Source organism: Garra rufa, chromosome 8 (genome assembly GCF_049309525.1).
Source record: "Garra rufa chromosome 8, GarRuf1.0, whole genome shotgun sequence".
NCBI classification, from domain to species: domain Eukaryota; kingdom Metazoa; phylum Chordata; class Actinopteri; order Cypriniformes; family Cyprinidae; genus Garra; species Garra rufa.
Genome location: NC_133368.1, coordinates 47,093,673 through 47,107,110, shown reverse-complemented (window position 1 = coordinate 47,107,110; position 13,438 = coordinate 47,093,673). Strand labels below are relative to the sequence as shown.

At 30.8% G+C, this 13,438-nt stretch overlaps 1 protein-coding gene across 1 annotated transcript in view; it reads left to right on the top strand.

Annotated features, from left to right (window-relative positions):
- The window catches only part of tank (TRAF family member-associated NFKB activator), a 38,124-nt gene that overhangs the window by 15,451 nt on the left and 9,235 nt on the right, over positions 1–13,438 (top strand). The window contains exon 6 of the mRNA XM_073846323.1: positions 11,698–12,077. Within this exon, the coding sequence (XP_073702424.1) occupies positions 11,698–12,077 (380 nt within the window). The remainder of the gene's footprint in view (positions 1–11,697; positions 12,078–13,438) is intronic.

Sequence of the window (13,438 nt, the reverse complement as noted above, 5' to 3'; positions counted from 1 at the left end):
CTTTAACTTACTATTACTGCTTGTGATGATCAAAAATAGTTTAAATGAGCTTAAAGCAGTCATTCTTCATTTTAATTTTAAAGCTTTAAGAAACATGTTTTTGCTGCAGTAAATATGTCATCCTGGACCACAAAACCAGTTTTAAGTAACATGGATATATTTGTAGCAATAGCCAAAAATACATTGCATGGGTCAAAATTATCAGAAATGTTTTAATGCTAAAAATCATTAGGGTATTAAGTAAAATCATGTTCCATGAAGATATTTTGTAAATTTCCAACTGTAAATATATCAAAACTTAATTTTTGATTAGTAATATGCATTGCTAAGAACTTAATTTGGACAACTTTAAAGGCGATTTTCTCAATATTTTGATTTGATTTGACCAAATATTCTCCTATCATAACAAACCATACATCAATGGAAAACTTATTTATTCAGCTTTCAGATGAAATATTGACCCTTATGACTGGTGTTGTGGTCCAGGGTCACATTTGACCTCTTCTCAATAGTGATGATTGGTTGTTATTATTTCCATAACTACTATATTAACCTGACAGTATAACCACAGTGATACCAATTAATCGGTTGTTTTTTACTATTCTTCATACATCAATGGAAAGCTTATTTATTCAGCTTTCAGATGGTGTATAAATCTCAATTTCCAAAAAATGACCCCTGTGACTGCTTTTGTGATCCAGGGTCACATATATGATACCACATGTACTTATTATTTTTCACTGTCTTTTAAAGATTTGATGCAACTTTCCTGGAAAACTTTGGTAGAAACCGCAGTGATTAGTTCTTATTCTTAATATACATTTACGTTTAAATGAAAAACAGTTTTCACTTTGTAATTATTTGTGAACATTACTAGCAATTTCTAAGAATTGGCTAGTAATGCATTGAATTAAGCATAATATTTTGAAGTATAAAGACAAGTATTTTCTTGTAAAATTTGTTTATTTATTTGTCTATTTACAAGTTTTTATACTGAGCATTTAGCAGGATTTTTATCGCAGTAGGCATTATGATGTGTAAATGTGGTAAACATTAGTGTTTCATTGCTTTTTTAGTTCAAAAGATCATATATATATATATATATATATATTTTTTTTTTTTTTTTTTTTTTTCATAATACAAGCACTGCTTTTGGATAAATGCATAAACATTCTGTTGATTTCCTATCAGTTTCCAGAGCAGCCAAAATTATAGTTTTTTTTTTAAAGCCAAGTAAAAATCATGTTCCATGAAGATATTTTTTATATTTCCTACCGTAAATATATAAAAACTTAATTTTCGATTAGTAATATGCATTGCTGAGAACTTCCTTTGGACAACTTTAAAGGCAATTTTCTCAATATTTAGATTTTTTTTTTTCATATATATATATATTTTTTTTTTTATTTATTTTTTTTTTCATTATACAAGCAATGCTTTTGGATAAATGCATAAAGATTCTGTTGATTTCCTATCTGTTTCCAGATCAGTCAAAATTAATAAAAAAAATTTAAAGCCAAAAATCATTAGGATATTAAGTAAAAATCATGTTCCATGAAGATGTTTTGTATATTTCCTACCATAAATATATCAAAACGTAATTTTCGATTAGTAATATGCATCGCTAAGAACTTCCTTTGAACAACTTTAAAGGTGATTTTCTCAATATTTAGATTTTTTTTTTCACCCTGAGTTTCTTGATTTAAAAATAGTTGTATCTCGGCAAAATGCATTGCTCTTTTAGTTCTAAAGATCATGTATATATTTTTCATAATACAAGCAATGCTTTTGGATAAATGCATAAACATTTTGTTGTTTACCTATCAATTTCCAGAGCAGTCAAAATTATATATTTTTTTTAAAAGCCAAAAATCATTAGGATATTAAGTAAAAATCATGTTTCATGAAGATATTTTGTAAATTTCCAACTGTAAATATATCAAAACTTATTTTTTAATTAGTAATATGCATTGCTAAAAACTTCCTTTGGACAACTTTAAAGGTGATTTTCCCAATATTTCGATTTTTTTTTTTGCACCCTCAGATTCCTGATCTCGGCAAAATGCATTGTTCTTTTAGTTCAAAAGATCAATGAAAATATATTTTTCATGATGCAAGCACTGCTTTTGGATAAATGCATAAAGATTCTGTTGATTTCCTATCTGTTTCCAGATCAGTCAAAATTAATAAAAAAATTTTAAAGCCAAAAATCATTAGGATATTAAGTAAAAATCATGTTCCATGAAGATATTTTGTATATTTCCTACCGTAAATATATGAAAACTTAATTTACGATTAGTAATATGCATTGCTGAGAACTATCTTTGGACAACTTTAAAGGTGATTTTCTCAATATTTAGATTTTTTTTTCACCCTGAGGTTCTTGATTTAAAAATAGTTGTATCTCGGCAAAATGCATTGCTCTTTTAGTTCTAAAGATCATATATATATTTTTCATAATACAAGCAATGCTTTTGGATAAATGCATAAACATTCTGTTGTTTACCTATCAATTTCCGGAGCAGTCAAAATTATATATTTTTTTAAAAGCCAAAAATCATTAGGATATTAAGTAAAAATCATGTTTCATGAAGATATTTTGTAAATTTCCAACCGTAAATATATCAAAACTTATTTTTTAATTAGTAATATGCATTGCTAAAAACTTCCTTTGGACAACTTTAAAGGTGATTTTCTCAATATTTCGATTTTTTTTTCACCCTGAGGTTCTTGATTTAAAAATAGTTGTATCTCGGCAAAATGCATTGCTCTTTTAGTTCTAAAGATCATATATATATATTTCATAATACAAGCAATGCTTTTGGATAAATGCATAAAGATTCTGTTGTTTACCTATCAATTTCCAGAGCAGTCAAAATTATATATTTTTTTAAAAGCCAAAAATCATTAGGATATTAAGTAAAAATCATGTTTCATGAAGATATTTTGTAAATTTCCAACCGTAAATATATCAAAACTTATTTTTTAATTAGTAATATGCATTGCTAAAAACTTCCTTTGGACAACTTTAAAGGTGATTTTCCCAATATTTAGATTTTTTTTGCACCCTCAGATTCCTGATCTCGGCAAAATGCATTGTTCTTTTAGTTCAAAAGATCAATGAAAATATATTTTTCATGATGCAAGCACTGCTTTTGGATAAATGCATAAAGATTCTGCTGATTTCCTATCTGTTTCCAGAGCAGTCAAAATTAATAAAAAAATTTTAAAGCCAAAAATCATTAGGATATTAAGTAAATATCATGTTCCATGATGATATTTTGTATATTTCCTACCGTAAATATATGAAAACTTAATTCACGATTAGTAATATGCATTGCTGAGAACTATCTTTGGACAACTTTAAAGGTGATTTTCTCAATATTTAGATTTTTTTTTCACCCTGAGGTTCTTGATTTAAAAATAGTTGTATCTCAGCAAAATGCATTGCTCTTTTAGTTCTAAAGATCATATATATATATTTCATAATACAAGCAATGCTTTTGGATAAATGCATAAACATTCTGTTGATTTCCTATCTGTTTCCAGAGCAGTCAAAATTGTATATTTTTTTTAAAAGCCAAAAATCATTAGGATATTAAGTAAAAATCATGCTTCATGAAGATATTTTGTAAATTTCCAACTGTAAATATATCAAAACTTAATTTTTAATTAGTAATATGCATTGCTAAAAACTTCCTTTGGACAACTTTAAAGGTGATTTTCTCAATATTTCGATTTTTTTTTTCACCCTGAGGTTCTTGATTTAAAAATAGTTGTACAGATCTGGCCATTTAAAATGCGCGCGGGAAGTAAAGTGGTCTCGCGTGACGCCGGTGTATTCCAAAGGAACACGGAAAATACAATGACATAGGAAAGACATGATCAGTAGGGGGCAGTCATGTAACGCACTGGACTGGAGCAGGCTGAAAACATTGCTGCAAACTAAAAGGTACGGTAACCTGGAGGGGACACCTTCGGTTTACTTATGTTTGTCGTGGCCACACAAATGAATTCCTAGGAACGTCATATTACTTTTTGTCATTGCCACGAGATATTAATTCCTGGGAATGTCATATTATGTCGTGGCCACAAGATTATTTTGTCGAGGTAACGACATCCTTATGTTTAATGCATAAACAAACCTGCGTAACCATAACCCAGGATTATCAGAGATAGGTTTATTAATATTTTTTATTTTGAGTTAAGAAATGTTTTTATTAATTGTTATAGAAATTAATGCAATATTAAGTTATATATTAACAATAGGCAATGCTGTATATGCGAATGTCTGTGCGCGATTTAGACAGCATTCAAAAGTTTATCAAGAATTTATTACATAAAAGTACTTCAAATTAAATAGCCCTGCAAGAAACATTTTATGCATCCTTAAGTCTTATCCATTAATTTATCCTTTTTTTCTGTAATAAATGTATTATTCGTTTATATTCAGTATGTCCCCCTTAATTTCGATCTCTTAACATTCCGAATCTAAATGATAAATGCTGACATGCCATGAAAGCTTTGATTATACTATATGGCATATATTCATTTTTAGTCTAATTATAACCTATATAGTGTTTCATTGTCGAGTGAATCATTCACGTTCCATTTGTAAATCGTATGGTCACACACGGGCATTAATACAATCATAAAGTCAAAACTTTATTGGCATAATTGTAGTTCACAATATTTGCTAAATATATGCCAAATAGCATATATAAAGTTATTTAGGTTAAGCGATTCACAATAAAGAAAAAAGTAGATAGCTCTAAATCACTTATTATTTATTCTTATTATAGTTTATTATTATTTCAATACCTGGTTAGGGCTATTTATTTTTAACGCCTGACAATTATGCCAATTACGTTTTGACTTTTTGATTGTATTTATCCCCGTGTGTGACGATAAATGATGTTTTCATTTACAAATGAAACTACGTGAATGATTCATTTCTCAGTAAAACAGTTTAATATTTATATAGTCTAGTCTGTTAATTAGACTAAACAAAATAAAATATGTTCAATTCATATTTTATATGTTCAATTCTTTAGTTAAGAGAAGGAATGTAGGCCTATTTTACTGTGTGACGATAAATTATTTCCAAATGAAACTACGTGAATGATTCACTCTTCAGTTATTTGTCTATTAGTTAGACTTAATAAAATACAATATATGTTAAATTTAACCTTTAAACTGCATTCCAGTAAAAACCCCAGTCATAGCACCTTTACAGTATCATTTACATTCAGAATGTTATGTAACGAGATCAAAATGAAGGAAAAAATAACGAATACAAACGAATAATACAAATATAATGGGAAAAAAAGAAGGTCAGTCAATGGACAAGATTGTGGGATGCATGAAATGTTTCTTGCAGGGCTATTTAATTTGAAGTAGGCCAACATGTAATACATGTAAACACTTGTGAAAGCTGTCTACATTGCGCACAGACAGCATTAGCATATACAGCATCGCCTGTATAATTATTTAATATTGTATTAATTTCTATAACAATTAATATAGGCAAACAATTTCTTAACTCAAAACGAAATATCTCAAATAATTCTGGGTTACTAATGTCACGCAGGTTGGTTTATTCATTAAACTCGTGGCCACGAGAAATGCATGTTGAGCAAAAATACATTTCACGAAAATAATATAAAGATTACAAAACAAAGAAAACAAATGGAATGAGGGATAAGCTTTAAAGTTCACGTAAAAGCCAAATATTAAGCGGCATCCTTCATGTTTTCTTTAATCAGCAAATACTTAACATTTTTGAATTATATTCACCTTCTGTTTTTATGACAATAAATTTTGAATTTTGAATTCTTATTTTTTTTTTTTTTTAGAAAAAACGTCCGAACACCGGTCTCAAAAGTAGAAGCGAAAGTCTTGTTTCCACCAGCGCGGAATTTTTTTTATTCACCGTAATTGATGGATGTCTAAAACAAAAATAAGGAGAATCCTAAAACATATATATTTCTTAAAATAATAACATCTGAACTTCATACACAACAATACGGCAACGACTTTACAACAGGACACATTGTTTTATTTTAATTTTATTTTTTAGCTTGTACACCAATGGATTTCTGATGTCGGGATATTTCAGACTGCATCTCCACAGCTTAATCACTTTAGTATTAAACATACGGGTCAGGAGGCGGGTCGGGTACAATATTTATTTTTTTTATTCTGCGGTCCGAGTTGCGGGTGGGTTATTTGAAAACGGTCGGGTTCGGGTTGTTTATCCACTGACCCGCGTGTCAGGTTGGACACTAATGTTTTGAAAAAAGTGGAGCGTGTGAGGAAAGCTTTCCCCTTCTCCCTGGCATGCATTTGAATGCTGAATTCGAAATGCAACTGAATGCAGTCGGAATCCGCCCCCACCACCCCCAAGTCTCCAAATGTTGATTACAACAAGGCAACAGACAGCATTCAACACCCCACCCCACCCCCACTCTGCCATTCATAAACATTTCGCTCTTTATACTGCATGCCGCTTAACTCTGATGCCTCATTAACGGCTACTTTTCAGAAAACTGAAAAAAAAAAAAAAAAATACACTTCCCTTTGGTTTCCCAGAACAGACTTAAGCCTAGTTCCAGGCTAAAATGATGTAAATCGGAGCTGTTTAAAGATGGAAAAAAAAAAAAAAAAAAAAAAAAACTTTTACTGATCGTTGGTCGGAGATTCAACCCGCAGTTCGTGACTGGAAGCTGTTAAGAGACAGACTTAATGAACTTCTCCGAAATAGAAGAACTACTTTTCCACTTAAAAAAAAAAAGAAAAAGAAAAAAAGGTGGAAAAAAATTGCATAACTCACTGGAGCACTTTTCAGAATCAGAATCAGAATCAGAATCAGAATGAGCTTTATTGCCAGGTATGTTTGCACATACTAGGAATTTGTTTTTGTGACAGAGCTCCAAAGTGCTACAGAATGACAGTGACAAGACGATACATATTATAAAAAGAACAATATAGAGGTATACAAGACAGACAATGTGCAAAAATAGCAAAGACATTTGAATAGAAGTAAGTATGTGCTTTAAATAAATAACGGAAAATGAATAAAGAATGTATAGTGTTGTATGTTGCACGATCAAGTGTTCATGAGATGGATTGCCTGAGGAAAGAAACTGTTTCGGTGTCTGGTCGATTTGATACTTAACAATTGTTGTATTCGTTGTCAGTCATATAGGCTAAGCTTTATTGTTTTGAAAAGTGAGCCTATTGTCTAAATTATTTTCTATATTAGGATATAATACTAGGCTATAGTATTTATGGACATTAGGCCAAATCTACATGGGTTTCTTCCCTTTCACTTCAATTAGTTTTTAAGAAAAAAGAAAAAAAAAACTGCATGGGCAGTGCGTCATAATAATGTACGGCATCAAAATGTAAGAACAAATCTAAAGACAATAATAATAATAATAATAATAATAATAACAACAATAATAATAATAAAATTAATTATTAACACTCCTAAAAGTACAGTATAGTGCTCAGATACACTTACGGTAGGTGACCTAACCCTAGTTGATACTTTATTTCAACTTTTCAATTATTTCATTAATTAACTAATAAACAAATGCCTTTCCGATATGATATAAGTGAAAAGGGAGACATGTTCATTCAAATCATTTCGAAAATGATTTCACCAAAAGGCGGATGCGAACTCGGGTCTCCCGCGTCAAAATCGATATGTTACTCGCATTATCACTTACGCCACTGAAAATGTTGCAGTATAGCCGTCTTTTGTAATATTTGTAAATATGGAGTATTTGCATTGTGTAAAAACATTAAATAAAAGGCACCAGACTACAGAAAATGGCATATACTAAAGAATTTATTTTTCTGGGGGAGGACCCACCCACATTTATTTTGCTTCCGACGCCCATGCTTGATGATGAAGTATAGTCTACAGGATATAACAATAAAGTGCTTTTCCAGTCCCGATTCCACAAGGTTTTATTCCGCATCCACCCGCTCCCGCTATATTAACTATATTATTCGCCCGCTGCCCGCTTAGAATAAATTTCTAAGCACCAAAATCGCAAAAACAAATCAAAATAATAATAGTAATAATACTAATAAATAAATTAATTAATTTTTAACTCTATAAAAACTGTAGTTTATATTTATCCTCTCCATTTCTATTCCTCTCTACTCAAATTAATTGTCAGTGTATCTAAAATTGTGTATCTTAGAAAAAGAAAAAGAGGAACTACCTCTTAAACATGCATATCTTAATTTGATGTTGCTTTAAAACGCTGAAATATATAATGTATTTTATTCTGAAGGTGAAAGTGGTCCAGTTATTTAACTGCCTGCGGCGCCGTCAGGATCACGTTTTTTTCCCCTTTTAATTAAGTGGATACAGCTTACAATACTCGTTCAAGAGTAAGGGATTGCTCAAAACTATGCTATTTTACATATTTCTGTTATTTGTGTACAATCACAACGAAAAAACAGATGTGTATGCTATTTGTAAAAAAAAAAAAATGTAAACAAGATGCTGGTTCAAGGGCGCGTCACAGAAATTGCCTACAATTCTGCATATAGGCTTGCTACTTATTAATTTTATTTTATTTCGTTTTGTTAAATTATTATTCATTAAGAAATTTATATTTCGCATATGGGCATTTTTATTTATTTTACATACAGCTTTTTTGGGTTTTCTCTGTGCATAAGATCTGCGCGTGATGTTCTGATGTTTATGCTGCTTTTTGCTTGTGTACAATTAACCCCTCAAAACGAATTTAACTGTTATTAATGTGTCACAGCCACGTTTCAATTTAAATGTAATTTAACACAATCTTGTCGTTAATAATAACTAAACGCGTCGGTTGTCGTTTGGAAAAAAAAAAAACAGAAATTAACATTTCTATTTTCAATGCAGTCTAATAAAAGTTCAACAGGAAAAAAATAAAAGAAAATAATAATAAAACTGCTCCTGCTTATGAATAAATTTTTGCTTGATGATGAAGTATCTAAATAGTCTATAGGATATAACAAAGTGCTTTTCCAGTCCCGCTTCCACGAGGTTTTATTCCGCATCCACCCGCTCCCGCTATATTAACTATATTATTCGCCCGCTGCCCGCTTAGAATAAATTTCTAAGCACCAAAATCGCAAAAATACTGTAGTTTATATTTATCCTTCCCATTTCTATCTGTCTCTACTCAAATTAATTGTCAGTGTATCTAAAATTGTGTATCTTAGAAAAAGAAAAAGACGAACTACCTCTTAAACATGCATATCTTAATTTGATGTTGCTTTAAAACGCTGAAATATATAATGTATTTTATTCTGAAGGTGAAAGAGGTCGAGTAATTTAACTGCCCGCGGCGCCGTCAGGATCACTTGATTTTTTTCCCCTTAATAAAGTGGATACAGCTTACAATACTCGTTCAAGAGTACGGCATTGCTTAAAACTATGACATTTTACATATTTCTGTTATTTGTGTACAATCACAATAAAAATAAAAAAATAAATAAAAAAAAACGTGTAGGCTATTTGTAAAAAAAAAAAATGGAAACAAGATGCTGGTTTAAGGGCGCATCACAGAAATTGCCTAAAATTCTGCATATAGGCTTGCTACTTATTAATTTGTTAAATTATTATTCATTCAGAAAAGAAAAACATATATTTCTTATGTGGGCCTATTTTATTTATTTATTATTATATATAGGTTTATTGGGTTTTTCTCTGTGCATAAGCTCTGCACGTGAGGTTCTGATGTTTATGCTGCTTCTTGCTTGTGTATAATTAATCCCTGAAAACGAATTTAGCGGTTTACGTCAGTTGTCGGTTGGAGAAATAAAATAACCGAAATTAACATTTCTGTTTCCGATGCAGTCTAATAAATGTTCGTCAGGAAAACAAAGAAAGAAAACAAAATAACAATACAACTGCACCTGCTTATGAATAGGCTATCTTTTTGCTATTGGTTTGAACCATAATTTCAGGAAAGAGGAATCATTGAACTATTGTACTGGTATTTGTGACCAACGCCCCCTAGAGCTGGCCATGGTGTTTGGCTACAGAATGTTGTTCCTTGCGCCACCTGGTGGATATTATATGAAGTGCAACAACGTTGTAAAAAAATCTAAAAAAGCCGCTGCGGCAGGACGCGTGCCCACGCGTGCCGAATTGCAGGCTGCCGCGTGAAAATAGACGCATTTTTAATGGCCAGATCTGTATCTCGGCAAAATGCATTGCTCTTTTAGTTCTAAAGATCATATATATATATTTCATAATACAAGCAATGCTTTTGGATAAATGCATAAACATTCTGTTGTTTACCTATCAATTTCCGGAGCAGTCAAAATTATATATTTTTTTAAAAGCCAAAAATCATTAGGATATTAAGTAAAAATCATGTTTCATGAAGATATTTTGTAAATTTCCAACTGTAAATATATCAAAACTTATTTTTTAATTAGTAATATGCATTGCTAAAAACTTCCTTTGGACAACTTTAAAGGTGATTTTCCCAATATTTTGATTTTTTTTTTTTCACCCTCAGATTCCTGATCTCGGCAAAATGCATTGTTCTTTTAGTTCAAAAGATCAATGAAAATATATTTTTCATGATGCAAGCACTGCTTTTGGATAAATGCATAAAGATTCTGCTGATTTCCTATCTGTTTCCAGAGCAGTCAAAATTAATAAAAAAATTTTAAAGCCAAAAATCATTAGGATATTAAGTAAATATCATGTTCCATGATGATATTTTGTATATTTCCTACCGTAAATATATGAAAACTTAATTCACGATTAGTAATATGCATTGCTGAGAACTATCTTTGGACAACTTTAAAGGTGATTTTCTCAATATTTAGATTTTTTTTTCACCCTGAGGTTCTTGATTTAAAAATAGTTGTATCTCAGCAAAATGCATTGCTCTTTTAGTTCTAAAGATCATATATATATATTTCATAATACAAGCAATGCTTTTGGATAAATGCATAAACATTCTGTTGATTTCCTATCTGTTTCCAGAGCAGGCAAAATTGTATATTTTTTTTAAAAGCCAAAAATCATTAGGATATTAAGTAAAAATCATGCTTCATGAAGATATTTTGTAAATTTCCAACTGTAAATATATCAAAACTTAATTTTTAATTAGTAATATGCATTGCTAAAAACTTCCTTTGGACAACTTTAAAGGTGATTTTCTCAATATTTCGATTTTTTTTTTCACCCTGAGGTTCTTGATTTAAAAATAGTTGTATCTCGGCAAAATGCATTGCTCTTTTAGTTCTAAAGATCATATATATATATTTCATAATACAAGCAATGCTTTTGGATAAATGCATAAACATTCTGTTGTTTACCTATCAATTTCCAGAGCAGTCAAAATTATATATTTTTTTAAAAGCCAAAAATCATTAGGATATTAAGTAAAAATCATGTTTCATGAAGATATTTTGTAAATTTCCAACCGTAAATATATCAAAACTTATTTTTTAATTAGTAATATGCATTGCTAAAAACTTCCTTTGGACAACTTTAAAGGTGATTTTCCCAATATTTAGATTTTTTTTGCACCCTCAGATTCCTGATCTCGGCAAAATGCATTGTTCTTTTAGTTCAAAAGATCAATGAAAATATATTTTTCATGATGCAAGCACTGCTTTTGGATAAATGCATAAACATTCTGTTGATTTCCTATCTGTTTCCAGAGCAGTTTTCCATGCCCATCCAGTGCACCGAAGACACTGCAGAACAAGCCGAGGTGCCTTTTTCCTCACCGCTGAGGTCGGAGGTCAACGATACTTCAGCTTCCACATCCCTCGCGTCACGTGGCGCCGGTCCAGATGAACCATTTTTTGATTCCCTAAGAGGCCTGAGTGTAAAGTTTCCCCCGAGCACAGAGGACGAGTACGACTTTCTCAACAGTACGCCGGGTAAACAGGTGGATCTGCCCCTGCACAGACCGGATCTGGGAGACCACATGCACACATTGAGGGAGGAGTCTTTTTCTTCATACTCTGCACCCTCTCCATCCACTCACACATCTGCATCTTCTGCGTCACATGAAAATGTACGAGGACCCCAACAGGTAAGATGGACACAAAATGTACTCATGCTCAGGCCATTGAAGATGTAAATGAGCTTGTTTCTTCATCTGAACAGATTTAGAGAAATGTAGCATTACATCACTTGCTCACCAATGAATCTGCAGTGAATGGGTGCCGTCAGAATGAGAGTACACAAGTAATCCACATCACTCCAGTCCATCAGTTAACATCTTGTGAAGTGAAAACCTGTGTGTTTATAAGAAACCAATCCATCATTAAAGCGTTTTAACTTTAAACCATCACTTCTGGCCAAAGTTAAAGTCCAAAATCCCCCTACATATTTGTTTAGAACTGGTTTGGACTGTTTTTTGCTCGTAAACAATACTTGGTCTGTGCATATTTCTCTCCTGATTCAGACAAGTTGACTTTTGCACTAGAGGAAGCAATATTATGGTTTAGTTGCTTACAAACATGCAGCTTTTCACTTGTCATGATGTTAATTGATGGACTCGAGTGGTGTGGGTTGCTTGTGGATTATTGTGATGCTTTTATCAGCTGTTTGGACTCATTATTACGGCACCCATTCACTGTAGTGGATCCATTGGTGAGCAAGTGATGGAATGTTGCATTTCTCCAAATCTGATGAAGAAACAAACTTATCTACATCTTGGATGGCATGAGTATGTGTAACTTTTCATTTTTTTGTGTGAACTATTCCTTTAAGAAGTGCAACATTATATGGTGTATCTTAAAGAATTACCTAAGAATCTGCTTAAAAAAAACGTCTGTAACAGCACTAATTTTTAAGATTTTTTTGAAGGGCATTTTAAAATCTAAATTCTGAAATTCTAAAATATGATTCTTTGTGTGAAGTGCACAGGAGATGATTGTTTACAATAGAAATAATACAACAACGTTTAGAAATTTTTGTTAAAATTGTACATTTTTAATTAGAATGTATTTCAATCAATGCCAAAAAGTATTGTTTTAATTAACAATTCTTTTGACTTGGAACCCCTGAAAAGATTTTTAATCAAGTTGATCCAAATTAAATTTTAGATTAAAAAAATAGGTCTTAAATGTTAATAACTTGAGTACAGTTTTCACCATAAAAGAAGCTAGCATGGTGTTAAAAAACAAACCAGGGTTATTATTGTTAACTGAAACTAAAACCATACAAAAACATTTTTGTTACTTGAAATAAAGTATGATAAAATATAAAAAAAAATTAAACTTATTTTATTTTAGTTAGTTGACAAGGCAAAATTTCTCATTTTCATTTAGTTTAACTTGAAAATAACTAAAAGTAAATAAAATAAATAATAATAAAATAATAAAATAAAATAATAAAATCTAATTCTATATTAACAAAAACTTTAATATTAGTTTAGTTATACTAAAA